The sequence below is a fragment of the Theropithecus gelada genome, chromosome 10, assembly GCF_003255815.1.
Source record: "Theropithecus gelada isolate Dixy chromosome 10, Tgel_1.0, whole genome shotgun sequence".
Classification (NCBI taxonomy): domain Eukaryota; kingdom Metazoa; phylum Chordata; class Mammalia; order Primates; family Cercopithecidae; genus Theropithecus; species Theropithecus gelada.
Window position 1 is genome coordinate 9,767,473 of NC_037678.1, and position 19,300 is coordinate 9,786,772.

The 19,300-nt window shown below is 42.9% G+C and overlaps 1 protein-coding gene across 3 annotated transcripts in view; it reads left to right on the plus strand.

Moving 5' to 3' along the window:
* Positions 1-18,993, plus strand: part of SLC25A17 (solute carrier family 25 member 17) — a 54,148-nt gene extending 35,155 nt beyond the window's left edge. For all 3 annotated transcript variants that reach the window (XM_025400026.1, XM_025400027.1, XM_025400028.1), the window contains 5 exons: positions 7,338-7,454; positions 9,755-9,900; positions 9,993-10,088; positions 13,421-13,503; positions 17,663-18,993. In XM_025400026.1, the coding sequence (XP_025255811.1) occupies positions 7,338-7,454; positions 9,755-9,900; positions 9,993-10,088; positions 13,421-13,503; positions 17,663-17,810 (590 nt within the window). In that variant the 3' untranslated portion in view covers positions 17,811-18,993. The remainder of the gene's footprint in view (positions 1-7,337; positions 7,455-9,754; positions 9,901-9,992; positions 10,089-13,420; positions 13,504-17,662) is intronic.
* Positions 18,994-19,300: the final 307 nt, after the last annotated feature.

Genomic DNA, 19,300 nt, shown 5'->3' on the forward strand with positions numbered 1-19,300 from the left:
TGACCTCTGCCTGGTAACCATGTGATCAACTCCTTCACCTCCTTTTAGGTTTTTCCCTAAATGGCCACTGTTAAATGATAAACTTTAGACAAATTATGTTTAACAGAGTTTGTTTTTGTTTTTGTTTTTGTTTTGAGAATGAGTCTCACCCTGTCGCCCAGGCTGGAGTGCAGTGGTGCACTGGCACAATCTCAGCTCACTGCAACCTCCGCCTCCCAAGTTCAAGCGATTTTCCTGTCTCAGCCTCCCAAGTAGCTGGGACTACAGGCGCATGCTATCATGCCCAAAAAATGAAATTTTTTGTATTTTTAGTAGAGACGGCGTTTCACTGTATTGGCCAGGCTGATCTCAAACTCCCAACCTCAGGTGATCCACCCGCATCAGCCTCCCAAAGGGATTATAGGCGTGAGCCACCATGCCTGGCCTTACAGAGTTTGATCAAGCAAAGAATAATTCACAAATTGGGCAGCCCTCAGAACCAGAAGGTCAGAGTGACCCTGGAGCTGTCACATGGTAGAATATTTATGGACAGAAACAGGAAAGTGACATATAGAAGTCAGAAGTGAGGTTTAAAGACAGCCAGATTAGCCGGGCGCGGTGGCTCAAGCCTGTAATCCCAGCACTTTGGGAGGCTGAGACGGGCGGATCATGAGGTCAGGAGATCGAGACCATCCTGGCTAATACGGTGAAACCCCGTCTCTACTAAAAAAATACAAAAAACTAGCCGGGCGAAGTGGCGGGTGCCTGTAGTCCCAGCTACTTGGGAGGCTGAGGCAGGAGAATGGCGTGAACCCGAGAAGAGGAGCTTGCAGTGAGCTGAGATCCGGCCACTGCACTCCAGCCTGGGTGACAGAGCAAGACTCCGTCTCAGAAAAAAAAAAAAAAAAAAAAGACAGCCAGATTAGTTACCACTTGTTTACCTTAATTGAACAGTTGTCTGCCTGTGATTAACTGAAACTATGATTGGCACAAGATCCAGGTAGGTTATACTTCACTATATACTGAGAAACCTTCAAGGTTATTTTTTTTCCTTTTTTTCCTTTTTTTTTTTTTTGTTGCTGTTGTTGAGACAGGGTCTTGCTCTGTCATCCAGGCGCTGGAGTGCAATGGTGCAGTTCGCTGCAGCCTCCAACTCCTGGGCTTCAGACATCCCCCTGCCTCGGCCTCCCAAGTAGCTAGGACTACAGGTATGCCACCACACCCAGCTAATTTTTTTTTTTTTTTTTTTGTAGAGATGGGGGTCTTACTGTGTTGCCCAGGCTGGTTTCAAACCCCTGGCCTCAAGCGATTCTCTTGTGTCGACCTTCCAAAGTGCTGGGATTACAGGTATGAGCCACTGCACCCAGCTGAGTATTTATTTTAAGAAATAAAAATAATATTTATTGTACTGATATTAAATCTACCTTCTTAAAGCAACTAGAAACAAAGATGAAACTTAGTACATATGTTTTCTTCCCCCACCCCGCAAAGGTATGAGTTAGCAATTCCAAAATGATTTTTTGTGTACTTTAGGATAAGTAAATATATTGTGATCCTGGCCTAGTTCCCTTGGACAATAAAGAAAAAGTATATACCCTGTCCCACAAGCCATTTATTCATCATGGTTTGTTCATCACATATATATTGGGTGTCTAATATGTGCTAAATACAGTTCTAGATGCTAAGGATATGCCAGTAAATAAAAAATGAAAATCTCTGTCCTCATGAAGCTTACAATCTAATATTATAAGATAGACAATAAACAAGGAAAATACACAGTGTGTTAGAGGATACGGTTACAGACAAAATTTAAGCAGAGAGGGGATAGAGAGTACTGAGGGTTAGAAAGAGGTACCACTGGCCGGGCGCGATGGCTCGTACCTGTAATCCCAACACTTTGGGAGGCCGAGGCGGGTGGATTACCTGAGGTCAGGAGTTTCAGACCAGCCGGGCCAACATGACAAAACCCCCTCTCTACTAAAAATACAAAAATTAGCTGGGAATGGCAGCACGCACCTGTAATCCCAGCTACTTGGGAGGCTGAGGTAGGAGAATCACTTGAACCCAGGAGGCAGAGGTTGCAGTGAGCGGAGATCGCGCCACTGTACTTCAGCCTGGGAGACGGGGCGAGACTCCATCTCCAAAAAAAAAAAAAAAAAGAAAGAAAAAGAGGTACCATTTTAGATAGTGTGGTGTTAAGTTAAAGCTGTATCTACATATTTTAACTTCAGTGCTGGGAGTGGTAAAAAGGTTAAAAATAAATTAGCTGATGTGTGCCTGTAGTCCCAGCCACTTGGGAGGCTAAGGAGGGAGGATCGCTTGAGCCCAGGAGTAGGAGACTGCAGCAAGACCATGTCTCAAAAAAACAAAACAAAATAAAATAAATAATTGTAACAACTAATGGAATACAACAGGTGTGAAAATGAATTCCTGTGTTTTGAAATTGTAAAGAATAAACTGAATAATCACTTGGTGATTGGATTAGATTAGTGGTTTTGCTAATTAGCCTCAATCAGCAAAATGGAGGCTGATTTTGATCCACAGGGTCAAATGTGGCATCTAGTGGGTAGAGGCCAGGGAGACTGCTAAACATCCTACACAAGAGCCCACATACACACACAACAAATAATTTTCCACCTCAAAATATCGGTAGTGTCACAGTTGGGAGACTCTGGGTTAAAGAATTTTACAATCCTTTGTAATTGTGAGATTCTCTGATTGTAGGTCTTCTCTTTCTCTGAAGGTTGGGAGTTCCTTGAAAATTACTTTTGTGAGTTTTAAACTTCTCTTCATAACAAGTTTTTATGTCTTAATATGTACATATTTTTATAATAATTATAATAGCTTTCTCTCTTCCTGCTGTATTATAATCACTGCAGAAATGAGTTGTATCATCTCTAAGGAGAACTAGGAACAGCATTGTTCTTCAAATTCTTCTTGAAACTTAGAAATTTATTATTTGTTGTATTTTCCCAGAAAAACCAGCCTATAAAGCTTAATATCCTGGGGAATAATTTGGGAACAGAACCTTAACAGATAACTTATATGAAGAGACACTCATTTTTGTGAAATTGGAATTTTTACCAATAAACTCTTACTGAATGCCAAAGGTATTATTGTTGTGATAGTTAAAAATGCATTTCTTGCCCTCTGGCCTTAAATCTGGCAAGACAGGTTTGTTCCTGTTGTGTGTAAAGCTTCATTCCTTCCTGCTGAGTCAAGTGAGATTTGTTAGATTTGTGCCTTTGTTTTGCCATTTTCTTTTTTTTTTTTTTTTTTTTTTTTTTTTTGAGACGGAGTCTCGCTCTGTCGCCCAGGCTGGAGTGCAGTGGCCGGATCTCAGCTCACTGCAAGCTCTGCCTCCCGGGTTTACGCCATTCTCCTGCCTCAGCCTCCCGAGTAGCTGGGACTACAGGCGCCTGCCACCTCGCCCGGCTAATTTTTTGTATTTTTTAGTAGAGACGGGGTTTCACCGTGTTAGCCAGGATGGTCTCGATCTCCTGACCTCATGATCCGCCCGTCTCGGCCTCCCAAAGTGCTTATATCCATGGTCGTTGCACATATTTCCCGGAAGTGCATACCCAATTAGCATACTTCACTTGTGTTTTCTCTCCATAACAAAGGAGACTCACTGCTGTTAAAACTATCAAGATTTCAGGAGTAAATAGCTGTGTTCTAATTGTTCCTTGATTTAGTGAATAATTTCAGTGTGTTCAATTAGTGTTCTTCATCTCTTAATTTTGGTTTATTCTTTCTTGTAAATGATTTGTTACATAAAAGAAAGAAAGAAAATAGAATTATAGACATTAGAATTAGAAAGAAAAACAGTCTTCTGCCCTTTGGTAGGTAAAGTATTAATTTGTATGCCCACTTTAGACTGAAGTAGCACCCACAGCTTGGAACTGGCAGAAGATTTTTCTTTTTTGTTTGTTTGTTTGTTTGTTTTTGAGATGGAGTCTCACACTGTCACCCAGGCTGGAGTGCAGTGGCGCAATCTCGGCTCACTGCAACCTCCACCACCCGGGTTCAAACGATTCTCCTGCCTCAGCCTCCCGAGTAGCTGAGATTACAGGCACCTGCCACCATGCCCTGCTCAGTTTTGTATTTTTAGTAGAGACGGGGTTTCACCATGTTGGCCAGGCTGGTCTCTAACTCCTGACCTCGTGATCCACCTGCCTCAGCCTCCCAAAGTGCTGAGATTCCAGGCGGGAGCCGCTGCACCTGGCCGGAACTGGCAGAAGAGTTACACGGGCATATAAAAAAGCAGACAATTTTCTTTGTCCTTTGGGCCTGTCAGGAGTTGGTACTCACGAATGGTTTGTGGCATGCTTCTCTCAGTGGAATGCTGACCTTTGCTTGATGATACAGGTTGCAAGTTTTAGTAAAGTTTTGGATTCCCAAGTATTTTGAGTAGCTTCTCTCAGAACTCATAAAATTATAGTGGTTAAAAAGTACTCCTCCATTTATTTTGACTTAGAGGGTGAAAAAAGTACTTGAACTTCTCAGATAAAAAGCTTTGAAATACCAAATGTTCTTACAAGGACTTTATAATCCGTTATGTAACTAATGTAGTTCATTTTTGTACTTGAGGTTGTCCTTTAGAAGAATCCTTTTAGTTTTTCTGCTTGTGTTAATAATGGGGATAGGAAAGCAGTTTTTTTGTTGTTGTTGTTGTTTTTTAATAAGAAAAGGTCTTACTCTGTTGCCCGGGCTCTGGAGTGCAGTGGCACGATCACAGCTCACTGCAGCCTCAACCTCCTGGGCTGAGGCGATCTTCCCACTTCAGCCTCTTGAGTAGCTGGAACCACAGGAGTGTGCCACCATGCCTGGCTAATTTTTAATATTTTTTTTAGAGATGGAGTCTCCCTCTGTTGCCCAGGCTGCTATTGAACTCCTGGGCTCAAGTGATCCTCCCACATGGGCCTCTCGTAAGTGTTGAGATTACAGGCATGAGCCACCACACTGGGTGTGAAAGCAGAATTTTAAAGAATGGTTAGATCTTTATCTTAGTTGCATTGCCCCCTAAGTGTTTTTGTATGTGCCTACCTCTTAAATGAACAAAATTTTGATTTCTAAAGAATTTATTTAGGCCGGGCGCGGTGGCTCAAGCCTGTAATCCCAGCACTTTGGGAGGCCGAGACGGGCGGATCACGAGGTCAGGAGATCGAGACCATCCCGGCTAACACAGTGAAACCCCGTCTCTACTAAAAAATACAAAAAAAAACTAGCCGGGTGCGGTGGCGGGCGCCTGTAGTCCCAGCTACTCGGGAGGCTGAGGCAGGAGAATGGCGTGAACCCGGGAGGCGGAGCTTGCAGTGAGCTGAGATCCGGCCATTGCACTCCAGCCTGGGCGGCAAAGCGAGACTCCGTCTCAAAAAAAAAAAAAAAAAAAAGAATTTATTTAACAGGCAGCATATTTCACTTGTTTAGAAAGGTGGGTGCACTTTGCCTTTCTACCGTATCTGTGGAAGCTTATAATCTCTGCTCCTGAGCTCTCCTGTCCTCCTTTTCTCTTAAAACAAATGTAGTAGACTGCTCAGTAGCACTTTCTAGTCTGGTTTTTCTGACTGTTAGTTTTTCTCTGTTAAGTGAAGTGTGCATTGCATTGAATAGGAATATGTTCTAAAATCTAGGCAAATAGGAATGTGTTAATATCCTTCTGTAATGGCCTCTGGGGCATGGGTGCTTTTGAAAAAATGAGACTAGCAAGACTCTGTAACTAAGGGTTTTTTAGATTATGTATGTATTAGACAATGTATGAATATTTTAAGTTATAACTAAAGATGACTTCTTAATGTTCTGTGAATCTATAAAAATATGACAAATGGCCGGGCGCGGTGGCTCAAGCCTGTAATCCTAGCACTTTGGGAGGCTGAGGCGGGCGGATCACAAGGTCAGGAGATCGAGACCATCCTGGCTAACACGGTGAAACCCCGTCTCTACTAAAAATACAAAAAAATAGCCGGGCGAGGTGGCGGGCGCCTGTAGTCCCAGCTACTCGGGAGGCTGAGGCAGGAGAATGGCGTAAACCCAGGAGGCGGAGCTTGCAGTGAGCCGAGATCGCGCCACTGCACTCCAGCCTGGGCGACAGAGCAAGACTCTGTCTCAAAAAAAAAAAAAAAATATGACAAATATGACTGATAAAATTATTAGGTGATGTCTTTTATTTTGAGAAATGTGCTTTCATAATGCTCCTTAGAGACAGGCAGCAAAATATCTTTAACAACTGTATGCAACCAATGAAAACATTGAATTTGAATCTCTTGGCTGTTTTGTCAAGTTTATCCTTGGTTAGACTGCATTTCCTATATATAATATTTTGAGATTCTTAAATCAAAACTTTATTTCTTCAATTGTCTTTAAATGAATTTTAGTAAAAGACTTCTCTTCCTTAGGATTTTTTCTCTTGGTTCTTCAGATCTTGAATAGAGCCAGAGAGCTGGATGTGCGCTTTTTTACTGAGTTTGTTCATTGCTTCATTTGTTCCACTATTTATTTAATAAATATTTATTTATAAAGTATATACCATGTGTCAGGCACTTTGTTACAATTCTATCTGGTATTTTTTTTTTAATCATTTCAGGACTGGTGAGGAATATTTTAATATCTCAAGATGGTGTTAAATTGGGATCATGTGTTTTCAAAAAAGAAGCACCTGGCTCATTGTATTGTTCTACTCTGAGGCAACCTTGGGGGGCCAAGATCCCCATCTTTAAGCTTGTAAGGATCATGATGCTTGTGAAGCTGTTTCAGGTGTTTTGTGACACTTAACTGATGCTTGCTGCCTGCCTGTCCTAATTCTCTAAGCAATGAGGAACTCTTCAGTGAGCTGTCTCTGTGAAGGCATTTTTAAATGTCACCACTTCCTGTCCCACCCCTGTCACTCATTGTACCAGATCCATACTCACTTCAAACCATGTGAGCTACTTAAGTAAGAGTTGTAAATTGTGTGTTTTATCTGATATTGTTATGGACTTAGCATGTTAGGTATAAGCCACTCCCATCTCTAAAGCTGTTAACGTTAAAATTATATTTAAAGCTATGACTATATCGCAGTTGCTACTTTGAATGGTATGTAAATTGACATATAGATTGCCTATTGTACAAATGAGGGAACTTGTTGCTCTTCATCTGGAGAGGTGCTGCTGCCAGCCATTTTGCTCTCAGCAAAGCTTCCAAATCGCTTCTAACAGTAGTGGCTTGTGTTGTACCCTGGCACAAAGAGACACCTTACCTTAGGTCTCCTAAGAGGTCAGTGACAGAGATATAAATGGAATATTAGTATGTAGCTTTAAAACAGCAAAGCTTAAAAGCTGACATTTTGCTTTCCCTTTTTCTCTCCATCTTTCTTGTTAAAGGAGTAGTTAACGTGTTGCTAACAACTCCACTCTGGGTGGTAAACACCAGACTGAAGCTGCAAGGGGCAAAATTCAGGAATGAAGACATTGTACCAACGAACTACAAAGGTATCATTGGTAAGTATCTCTTCGCAGAATTTCTATTTCAGGGTTTTCTTTCTTCTTTGTATCTGGAATATGTTGCCACATAAAGCTACATAACGTATCCTTTGCCCGCTTTTTGATAGGATGTTTGATTTTTTTCTTGTAAATTTGTTTAAGTTCTCTGTAGATTCTGGATATTAGCCCTTTGTCACATGGGTAGATTGCAAAAATTTTCTCCCATTCTATAGGTTGCCTGTTCACGCTGATGGTAGTTTCTTTTGCTGTGCAGAAGCTCTTTAGTTTAATTAGATCCCATTTGTCTATTTTGGCTTTTGTTTCCATTGCTTTTACCTAATGTAAATGACGAGTTAATGGGTGCAGCATGCCAATATGACACATGTATCTATATGTAACAAACCTGCATGTTGTGCACATGTACCCTAGAACTTAAAGTATAATTTTTAAAAAAAATAGCTACATAACAGACAACCTCAAATCTCGGCATTCATCAATAACTTTTTTTTTTTTTTTTGGAGACGGAGTCTTGCTCTGTAGCCCAGGCTGGAGTGCAGTGGCCGGATCTCAGCTCACTGCAAGCTCCGCCTCCCGGGTTCACGCCATTCTCCGGCCTCAGCCTCCCGAGTAGCTGGGACTACAGGCGCCCGCCACCTCGCCCGGCTATTTTTTTTTGTATTTCTTAGTAGAGATGGGGTTTCACCGTGTTAGCCAGGATGGTCTCGATCTCCTGACCTCGTGATCCACCCATCTCGGCCTCCCAAAGTGCTGGGATTACAGGCTTGAGCCACCGCGCCCGGCCAATAACATTTTTTTTTTTTTTTTTTTTTTTTGAGACAGAGTCTCGCTCTGTCGCCCAGGCTGGAGTGCAGTGGCCAGATCTCAGCTCACTGCAAGCTCCGCCTCCCGGGTTCACGCCATTCTCCTGCCTCAGCCTCCCGAGTAGCTGGGACTACAAGCGCCCGCCACCTCGCCCAGCTAGTTTTTTGTTTTTTTTTTTTTTTTTTGTATTTTTTTTAGTAGAGACGGGGTTTCACCGTGTTAGCCAGGATGGTCTCGATCTCCTGACCTCGTGATCCACCCGTCTCGGCCTCCCAAAGTGCTGGGATTACAGGCTTGAGCCACCGCGCCCGGCCAGTAACATTTTTTTTTAACACATGTGTCTGTGGATTGACGTGGATTTGGCTCATCTAGGCTGAGCCTAGCCTAACAGTCTCAGTTCACATGTCTCTTCTCTTTCTGGGACCAGCATGAGCATATTCTTCTCATTGTGATGGCAAAAGGTGAAGAGGGCACACCCAACAGTATAAACACCTTTCAACCCTGTTGGCACCTTGTCTGCTGACATCCCAGTGGCCAAAGCACATCACATAGCCAAACCCAAGACCAGGGGTAGAGAATTATGCTGCTCCCAAGGAGTATCAGTGGGAGGGGATGAATATTTTTGAAAAATAATCTATACTTTTTTATTCTAGTGTTGTCTTTGGATAGACACCAGATTGGTATCTGGTATCTTTGAGCTTCTGCCTTTCAATAGTACCACACTGCCAGGTTCTCCTTTCCCATACATCAATCTTTGTAGTGAAATAGTGGTTTTTAAAAGTCAAATCCTGTATAATAAACTCCAGGAAACGATCTTATCTTTTCTTGTACTGGACTTTTTTGTGAAAGATGTGGGCTCAGTTCACAGTTTTGTGTAATCCAGAATTCCCAGTGATGCTGATAATGACTTAGGAGAATTGGACGTTCTAACTCCGGATCGTCAGGAACAGTTGCCTGTGATTGAAGTTGGTCTCTCAATAACTTGGTGACTGTCAGTGTCTGATTATCAAAAAGTAATTAACTGATAAACTTGCCCCCAAACTATCATTGCAAGAAATACATCTTGTTTTGTTTTTTTTTTTTTTTTTGAAACGGAGTCTTGCTCTGTCACCCAGGCTGGAGTGCAGTGGTACAATCTTGGCTTACTGCAACCTCTGCCTCGCGGGTTCAAGCAATTCTCCTGCCTCAGCCTCCCAAGTAGCTGGGATTACAGGCGTGTGCCACCACACCTAGCTGATTTTTGTATGTTTAATAGAGACAAGGTTTCACCATGCTGGCCAGGCTGGTCTCGAACTCCTGACCTCATGATCCACCCGCCTCAGCTTCCCAAAGTACTGGGACTATAGGCATGAGCCATTGTACGCAACTGCCAGAAGGAAATCTTTATAGAACCAGTATGGTTTGTGTTCTGGGTACATTTGAACGGAATTCACATTGTCTTCTCTAGTTAGGGGGTTGTCATCATGCTTTTCAAAAGTCCCTGATTTCTTGTTTAGATGCTTTTCATCAGATCATTCGAGATGAAGGAATCTCGGCTTTATGGAATGGCACATTTCCCTCATTGCTGTTGGTCTTCAATCCTGCCATCCAGTTCATGTTCTATGAAGGTTTAAAACGGCAGCTTTTAAAGAAACGGATGAAGGTAATCCCTGATTTTGAAAGCAGTAAAATAATTCTCTCTGACACCTTCTTGTTGACTTGATTGATATGGTTTGTTCTTTCTTTGCTTTCCAGCTTTCTTCCTTGGATGTGTTCATCATTGGTGCAGTAGCCAAAGCGATTGCCACCACGCTCACCTATCCCATGCAGACGGTACAGTCAATTCTGAGGGTGAGTGCTGGGGTTCTTTTCGCATCTAGTCAAACAGCATTCTAATATATGTAGTCTCTTGATTTAAAACAGTGTTAATAAAGCAATAAAGCAGTTAGTTGGTATGCCAGAGTATTCCTTATCCATTTTTTTTTCTTTTCTTTTTTTGAGACAGGATCTCCCTCTGTCACCCATGCTGGAGTACTGTGGTGCGACATGGGTCTCTATAGCCTCGACCTCCTAGGCACAAGCAGTCCTCCTGCCTCAGCCGCCCAAGTAGCTGAGACTACAGGCATACACCACCTTGTCCAGCTAATTAAAAATTTTTTTTTCTGAAGATGAGGTCTCGGCCGGGCGCGGTGGCTCAAGCCTGTAATCCCAGCACTTTGGGAGGCCGAGACGGGCGGATCACAAGGTCAGGAGATCGAGACCATCCTGGCTAACACGGTGAAACCCCGTCTCTACTAAAAAGTACAAAAAACTAGCCGGGCGAGGTGGCGGGCGCCTGTAGTCCCAGCTACTCGGGAGGCTGAGCCAGGAGAATGGCGTGAACCCAGGAGGCGGAGCTTGCAGTGAGCAGAGATCCGGCCGCTGCACTCCAGCCTGGGTGACAGAGCGAGACTCCGTCTCAAAAAAAAAAAAAAAAAAAAAAAAAAAAGATGAGGTCTCACCATGTTTTTCAGGCTTGTCTCAAAGTCCTGGACTAAAGCGATCCTCCTGCCTTGGCCTTCCAAAGTGCTGGGATTATAGGCATGAACCATTGTGCCTGGCCCCCATTTTTTTATTTGATATTCTGCTTAACTAGGCTGGCTGTCATTGGTTTAGAATGAAGTTTGCATTTGTGATTTCTTAGGTAACATAATGTCTCAGAAAACACAAACGTGGAGACAAGTTCTTTAAAGACCTCAGGAAAGCATAACTTTGCTTCCTTCTCATTCAAGTTATTGGTTTAGTGCCCCAGGGGGGATTATCCTTTACAAAGTCAGAGGCTGATTCCTTTAGTTCACTCAGGAGGAATGAATGATTTAGCTTTTCTGAAGCACTCTCAAATTTCTGTTTTTTAATTCATTCAGTTATTTATCTGTTCAAATATTTACTAAGCATCCACACTATGGGAGGAACTGGGCATGCAGTGGTAAATAAAAGTCATAATCCCTGTCCTCATGGAGCTAGTGGAAGTTAGAATGAACAGGTAAACAAGCAAAATAAATAGGTAATTACAAATTGAAAAAAGAGCTATAAAGGAAATTATTTACTGGAGAGGGGCATGGTGGGGATCTTCTTAGATAGCATGATTGGAGGTGGGCTTCTTTGAGAAGGGATGTTTAAATCAAGATGCAAAGGAGGGTAAGGCCCTAGCCAGGCACAGTGGAGGAAAGTGCATTCCAGGCAGGGGGAGCATGATGTGTGTATTAGTCTATTCTCATGCTGCTCTAAAGGACTGCCTGAGACTGGGTAATTTGTAAAGGAAAGAGATTTAATTGACTCACGTTTCAGCATGGCTGGGGGGCCTCAGGAAACTTACAATCATGGCAGAAGGGGAAGCAAACATGTCCTTCTTCACATGGCTGCAGCACGGACAAGTGCAGGGGGAACTCCTCCTATAAAACCAGCAGATCCTGTGAGACTTACTACCACAAGAACGGTATGGGGGAAACCGCCCCCATAATTCAGTTATCTCCACCTGGCCCTGCCCTTGACATGTGGGGATTATTACAATTCAAGGTGAGATTTGGATGGGGACACAGCCAAACCATATCAATGTACTAAGAATTTGGTGCATCCTAGGGACTGAAAGAAGGCCTCTATGCAGTAGAGTGGCTCAGGGTGAGATTACAAGAGTAGCAGGGAAACCGTAGGTGAGGAATGTGGATTTTTTATCCTCAGCACTGGAAGCTGAGAATATGTGATGGGAAGGGCTTTAAGCTGGAGAATATGTGCTGTGATTTACAATTGGAGAAGATTGTTGTGGCTATGATGTGGTGAACTGGTCAGAAAGCTAAGAGAGAAAGCCAGGGGCAATCTAGTAGGAGGCCATTTCGGTAATACAGGCGAGAGAGGATGGTGGCCTGGACCATGGTGGCGGCACTAAAGAGGAGAGGAGTAGGATAAGGACAGATGCAAGATCTGTTTTGGAGAAAAATTTCAAAAGGCTTGTTGCTAGATAAAATAGAGGTGTTAGTGAGAGTATTCCAGTTCAGAAAAATTAGTACTTTCTGTTAAAAGCATTTTTACTAATGTATTATTTTAAAATTGGTACTTAATATAAGGGAATTCAGTAGCATCCTTGTAAATGTATTTTAACACTTTTATAATGTAAACACATAATGTGAAGAGCTTAGACTGCAGAGGTCCTAAATGATTCGTTTCTCAGAATTTCCTAAAGAAGTGGAAGTTATTACCATCAATATCTAAATCATCATCCTGGGCATATTTTTTTCTTCTGAGGTAGAATTTTCCTATACATTTCTATAAAATGAAAATTACCATGCTTGCTTCATTGAAAACTTTTTCTTAGGTGGGACGTGGTAGCTCACGCCTGTAATCCCAGCACTTTGGGAGGCCAAGGCTGATGGATCATTTGAGGTCAGAAATTTGAGACCAGCCTGGCTAACATGGTGAAACCACGTCTCTACTAAAAATACAAAAATTAACCAGGCGTGGTGGTACATGTCTATAATCCCAACTACTCGGGAAGCTGAGGCAGGAGAATTGCTTAAACCTGGGAGGTGGAGCCAAAATTGCGCCACTGCACTCTAGCCTGGGTGGCAGAGTGAGAAGATGTCTCAAAAAAAAAAAAAAAGAAAAGAAAAGAAAAATTTTTCTTATTTTCGCTTATTTAATTGAAATATTTCACTCAGTTGAAAAATACAGGTTTAATGAAATCTATGGTACTGGCCGGGCGCGGTGGCTCAAGCCTGTAATCCCAGCACTTTGGGAGGCGGAGACAGGCAGATCACGAGGTCAGGAGATCGAGGCCATCCTGGCTAACACGGTGAAACCCCGTCTCTACTAAAAAATACAAAAAACTAGCCGGGCGTGGTGGCGGCGCCTGTATTCCCAGCTACTCGGGAGGCTGAGGCAGGAGAATGGCGTGAACCCGGGAGGCGGAGCTTGCAGTGAGCTGAGATCCGGCCACTGCACTCCAGCCTGGGCAGCAGAGCGAGACTCCATCTCAAAAAAAATTAAATAAATAAAAAATTAAAAAAAAAAAAAGAAATCTATGGTACTAACTGGATATATTTATTAATGTATGCTATAAGATACTGCTCCAACATAATATCCTCTCCAGGTAGTAATGAAGATTTTTAAAAGCAGCAACAGTACTTACTTTTTTTTCCCTCTTTCCTCAGTTTGGGCGTCATAGACTAAACCCAGAAAACAGAACATTGGGAAGTCTTCGGAATATTCTCTATCTTCTTCACCAACGAGTAAGGTGAGCTTTGCAGATGCCTCGCATCCCGTGCTGTCCTTCAGCAGCCGTCTCTGCCAGGGACGGGTTGCATTTCCCTCTCTCACACTACTGCCTTGGTCCAAAACCTTTCCCTTGCTTGCTGTGCTTAGACGTTTCCCATTTTAGGAGCCTAGTACAGTATGACAGTATTTTGGGAAATTATGGAAAAGTTCAGGTTGTTATTCTTTGTTAGTTACAAATATACAGAACTCCTGGCCGGGCGCGGTGGCTCAAGCCCGTAATCCCAGCACTTTGGGAGGCCGAGACGGGCGGATCACGAGGTCAGGAGATAAAGACCATCCTGGCTAACACGGTGAAACCCCGTCTCTACTAAAAAATACAAAAAACTAGCCGGGCGAGGTGGCAGGCGCCTGTAGTCACAGCTACTCGGGAGGCTGAGGCAGGAGAATGGCGTAAACCTGGGAGGCGGAGCTTGCAGTGAGCTGAGATCCGGCCACCGCACTCCAGCCTGGGCGACAGAGCGAGACTCGGTCTCAAAAAAAAAAAAAAAAAAAAACAAATATACAGAACTCCTTCAGAAAGAGAACCCTTCTATACTCCAGTCACCCTGAGTGGTGCTTTCATCAGTGGCATATCCTATGACCCCTCTTAGCAATGTAACATCCGCCTATAGAATAGGAGTACTGGAGAAGGGAGGGGGCAGTGGAAAAAGTAATAATAGTGATGATGATGATGATGGTAAGAGTAGCTAACATTTTCATTGGTTTGCTATGTGGCAGACACTGAGCTAGAGGCTACACGTAGGTAATCGCAATCCTAACAGTAGCTCTGTGAGTTAAGAACTATTGCCATTTCCTGTTTCATTTAAAGAAACTGACACTTAGTGAAGTCAGGTATGTCAGGGACCTCCTTTGAAGCAGAAGCTCTTACAACTTTATTAGTGTTCCTAGATACAAGATATTTTGAAAATAAATTTGTTATTAAAATAAAATGTGCAGCTGGGCACAGTGGCTCATGCCTGTAATCCCAACACTTTGTGATGCTGAGACAGGAGGATGACTTGAAGCCAGGAGTTCAAGACCAGCCTGGGCAAAGTAGTGAGATCCCGTCTCTACAAAAAATATTTACAAAATTAGCCAAGCATGTGGCACACATGTGTAATCACAGCTACACATGAGGCTGAGGCAGGAGATTCACTTGAGCCCGACAGATCGAGGCTATGCTGGGTTATGATGGCACCACTGTACTCCAGCCTGGGCTATAGAGGCAAGACCTTGTCTCAAAAAAAAAAAAAAAAAAAAAATTCAAGGGACTAAACGATAAAATTAGGCTGGCATGGTGGCACACACCTATAATCCCAGCACTTTGGGAGTCCGAGGCAGGCAGATTGCTTTAACTCAGGAGTTTGATAACAGCCTGGACAACATAGTGAGACCCTGTCTCAACACAAATAAAAAATTAGCTAGGCGTGCTGGTGCGTACCTGTAGTCCCAGCTGCCCAGGAGGCTGAGGTGGAAGGATTGCTGGAACCCAGGAGGTTGAGGCTGCAGTGAATCGTGATTGTGCCACTGCACTCTAGCCTGAGCAGCAGAGTGAGACCTTCTATCAAAAAATAAAATACAATAAAAGACAAAGAATAGGTATAAAGTAAAAAATAAATACTTACTATATCAAGTATTGGGAGGGATGTTGGAGCAGCCAGAACTTACTTTCCCATGCTCCTGGTGGGAATATAGAATGGTACAGCTGCTTTGGAAGGCAATTTGGCATTTTCTTTAAAAAATTTATATGTACATGGCCGGGCGCGGTGGCTCAACCCTGTAATCCCAGCACTTTGGGAGGCCGAGGCGGGTGGATCACGAGGTCAGGAGATCGAGACCATCCTGGTTAACATGGTGAAACCCCGTCTCTACTAAAAATACAAAAAACTAGCCGGGTGTGGTGGCGGGCGCCTGTAGTCCCAGCTACTCGGAGGCTGAGGCAGGAGAATGGCGTAAACCCGGGAGGCGGAGGTTGCAGTGAGCCGAGATCGCGCCACTGCACTCCAGCCTGGGTGACACAGCGAGACTCCGTCTCAAAAAAAAAAAAAAAATTTATATGTACCACACCTATTATAGGACCCAGCCATCCACTTCAGGGTATTTACCCAAGAGAAATGAAAGCATATGTCTACACAAAAGCTTGTATACAGATGTTATTAATGGCTTTTTTTTTTTAATTTTTTAATTTTTGATTTTTGTGGGTACATAGCAGGTGTATATTTTTGAGGTACGTGAGATGTTTTGATACTGGCATGCAAAGCATACTAATCACATCATGGAAAATGGGGTATCCATCCTCTCAAACCTTTATTCTTTTTGTTACAAACCGTCCTATTATACTCTTTTAGTTATTTTTAAATGTACAATTAAATTATTATTGACTCTAGTCACCTGTTGTGCTAGCAAATACAAGGTCTTATTCAAACTCTCTATTTTTGTACCCATTAACCATCCCCGCCTTCCGCCCAACACTACTCTTCCCAGTAGTCTCTGGGAACCATCCTTCTACTCTTTATCTCCATGAGTTCAATTGTTTTGATTTTTAGGTCCCACAAATAAGTGAGAACATGCGATATTTGTCTTTCTGTGCCTGGTTTGTTTCACTTAGCAGAATGACCTCCAGTTCCATCCATGTTGTTGGAACTCTCATTCTTTTTGACGGCCGAAGAGTACTGCATTTTATATAAGTACCACATTTTCTTTATCCATTTATCTGTTGATGGACATGTAGATTGCTTCCAAATTTACAACATTATTTGTGAGAACCATAATCTGTGACTGGGCGCGGTGGCTCACACCTGTAATCCCAGCACTTTGGGAGGCCGAGGCGAGCAGATCACGAGGTCAGGAGATCAAGACCATCCTGGCTAACATGATGAAACCCCGTCTCCACTAAAAATACAAAAAAAAAGGCCGGGTGCGGTGGCTCACACCTGTAATCCCAGAACTTTGGGAGGCCGAGACGGGTGGATCACAAGGTCAGGAGATCGAGACCATCCTGGCTAACGTGGTGAAACCCCGTCTCTACTAAAAATACAAAAAATTAGCCAGGCGTGGTAGTGGGCTCCTGTAGTCCCAGCTACTTGGGAGGCTGAGGCAAGAGAATGGTGTGAACCCGGGAGGCGGAGCTTGCAGTGAGTGCAGATCACGCCACTGCACTCCAGCCTGGGTGATAGAGCGAAACTCCGTCTCAAAAAAAATAAATAAATAAAAATAAATAAAAATAAATTAGCCAGGCGTGGTGGCGCATGCCTTTAGTCCCAGCTACTCAGGAGGCTGAGGCAGGAGAATGGCTTGAACCCAGGAGGTGGAGGTTGCAGTGAGCCAAGATCTCGCCACTGCACTCCAGCCTGGGTGACTGGCATCCTCCTCCTCCTCATCTGGGAGCTTGTGAGAAATGCACATTCTTGGGCTGGGTGCAGTGGCTCACGCCTGTAATCCCAACACTCTGGGAGGCCGAGGCTTGGAGGATCACGTGAACGTAGGAGTCAGAGACCAGCATGGGCAACATAGTGAGACCCTGTCTCTAGTAAAAAGAAGAAATGCAAATTCTTGAATTTCATCCCAAACTTAGTCAATCAGAAACTCTGGGAATTGACCCAGCGATGTATGTTTTAAGAAGCCTTTCAGGTGATTTGGATGCCTGCTAAATTTGAAAACCACCGAGTGAGAGGATGAAATGTATGGGAAGTTTGAGAATCAGGTAGCTTTTCATTTTTCTCTTTCGTTATACTGAGCTGAAATGATCTAAACATATTGGTAGCTGTCCTGCCATTTAGGGACTAAGTTGAAATAACTGAATTAGCATTAAAGTGAAGATCCAGAAGTTCTTAGTTAGATCACAGATTTTGCCATTAAGATGGTTTCAGGAGGTTTCAGGATCTGCATCCTCAGTGGGATACTGTCAACATTCTGCTAATTAATGGTGACTATAAGGACAAAGTATTAGTGGTTCATGAATACTAAAGTTTCATCAGTCCCCAAATACCTTTAAAGATAAGAAGTACTTTGACAGCAGAAGTCTGTGTTGAATCTAAAACCTCCACTGCTTGTTCTCATCAAAGTGCTGTAGCTATCTAGGCAGCATGTTCTCTGATGCAGGAGCTGACTTCTGTTTTTTCAAACCTCTTTCCCTTTAGGCGTTTTGGAATACTGGGACTCTACAAAGGCCTGGAAGCCAAACTGCTGCAGACAGTCCTCACTGCTGCTCTCATGTTCCTTGTTTATGAGAAACTGACAGCTGCCACCTTCACAGTTATGGGGCTGAAGCGTGCACACACACACTGAGACGCCTTCCCATGACAAATTCCGAAGATGCTCAAGAGGGAGGTTTCCTCGTGAGTGAAGAGAAATGATTCTCCTTTGACTCTGGCTCCTCCCACCACAAATGGTACCCTCTTTGGCTTGAAAAGCATCCAAGGGTGTACAGGGAGTATGGCAAACTGGACCTGTTGTCACCTTAATTGTCATGCTGACTGGTGGCAGTTGGACTAATATGAAAAAAACATTGTTGAAAACCTAAAAATGAAAGTTTGTGAGTGTTTATTGGTTTTCTTAAGAGAAATGGACTATTTTGCTCTCATGTGTAATATTTTCTATTTAAATTTTTCTTAAATATACCAGCTGTTTTCTTTCCCTGAACTCCCCCAGGTTCTAGGACAAATTTAATAACGTGTAATTCTCCTCAAATACTTTTGTATGTCTCAGTGTTGGCGTTTTCCTCCCTAAAACTAACATTAAGGCTGTGCCACGGGCATGACTTGATTTTTGTTGGGCTTTTGTTTTCCTGCTTAAGGAGAGGTGTCTTTTTAGGATATGAGTGATTTATTTTGCGAAATGAAAATTGTTCATCCAAAACGATTCTCTTATAAACTATTGGTAAATGTCACTTATTCATTAGTGTTTGACATAATTTTTAGAATATTTATTTTGAATCAATCCTTTCATTACGAAAGACTTGAAGTTTTGTGTCCATCCTTACAAGCCCTGGTCAGTCAAGTCCCAATAAATGGTCAGCACAAAAAAGATACTCTTGAAAATTGCTCTTCATTAAGGTATTACGTTGAGTTTGCAACCAGATGGGAAAAATCACAAAAAGGAGAAGAGGGGGAGCAGGTATCTTGTTGAGGTCTGGGATATTATCTCCCGTTATAAACTTGGTGTAGGCTGTATATTTTGAAAATAAACATCTGGTTGAGGTTATTTCATTTGGAAACCTTCCTTAGAGTCCTATTGCTCAGTGTAGTCCATCAGACAGTGACACTGCCGCGAGCTTGCTGGGCATGCAACCCAGAGTTTCTGAATCCTGCTCCGTATTTTAACATCCCTGGGGGATTCTTAGCCACATTAAAGGTCCAGAGACCATAGGACCCCCTGACCCACCAGAAGTGATTGGTTTCAATTATGGACATCAAGATAAAGATTTTTCTCAAACGAAAGAGATTAATGTATTCAAACAACCTCTGAAAAATCTAGGAGTCCTATGTCATCTTTTGCTTTCTACTCACAGCACATCGTTTAGGTGGTAGGGCTTTTATTATGTGGCTAGGAGTGGATTTAGATATCTCGACCCACTCAAGAAGCAAATTTTCTTGACATTAGTAGAGCAGTTCTTTGGATTTCTGTGACTTCGTGTTTGTCCCTATAACAAAATGGCAGGTTTTTGATTTATAAGTCCATGATTCAGTCAGAGAGAGTAATAATGAAATACTTCATTCTTTAGGATTTAGGTCAATTTTGAGAGTGGAAATTTCCTTCTCTAATTTCCTCTTTAGTCC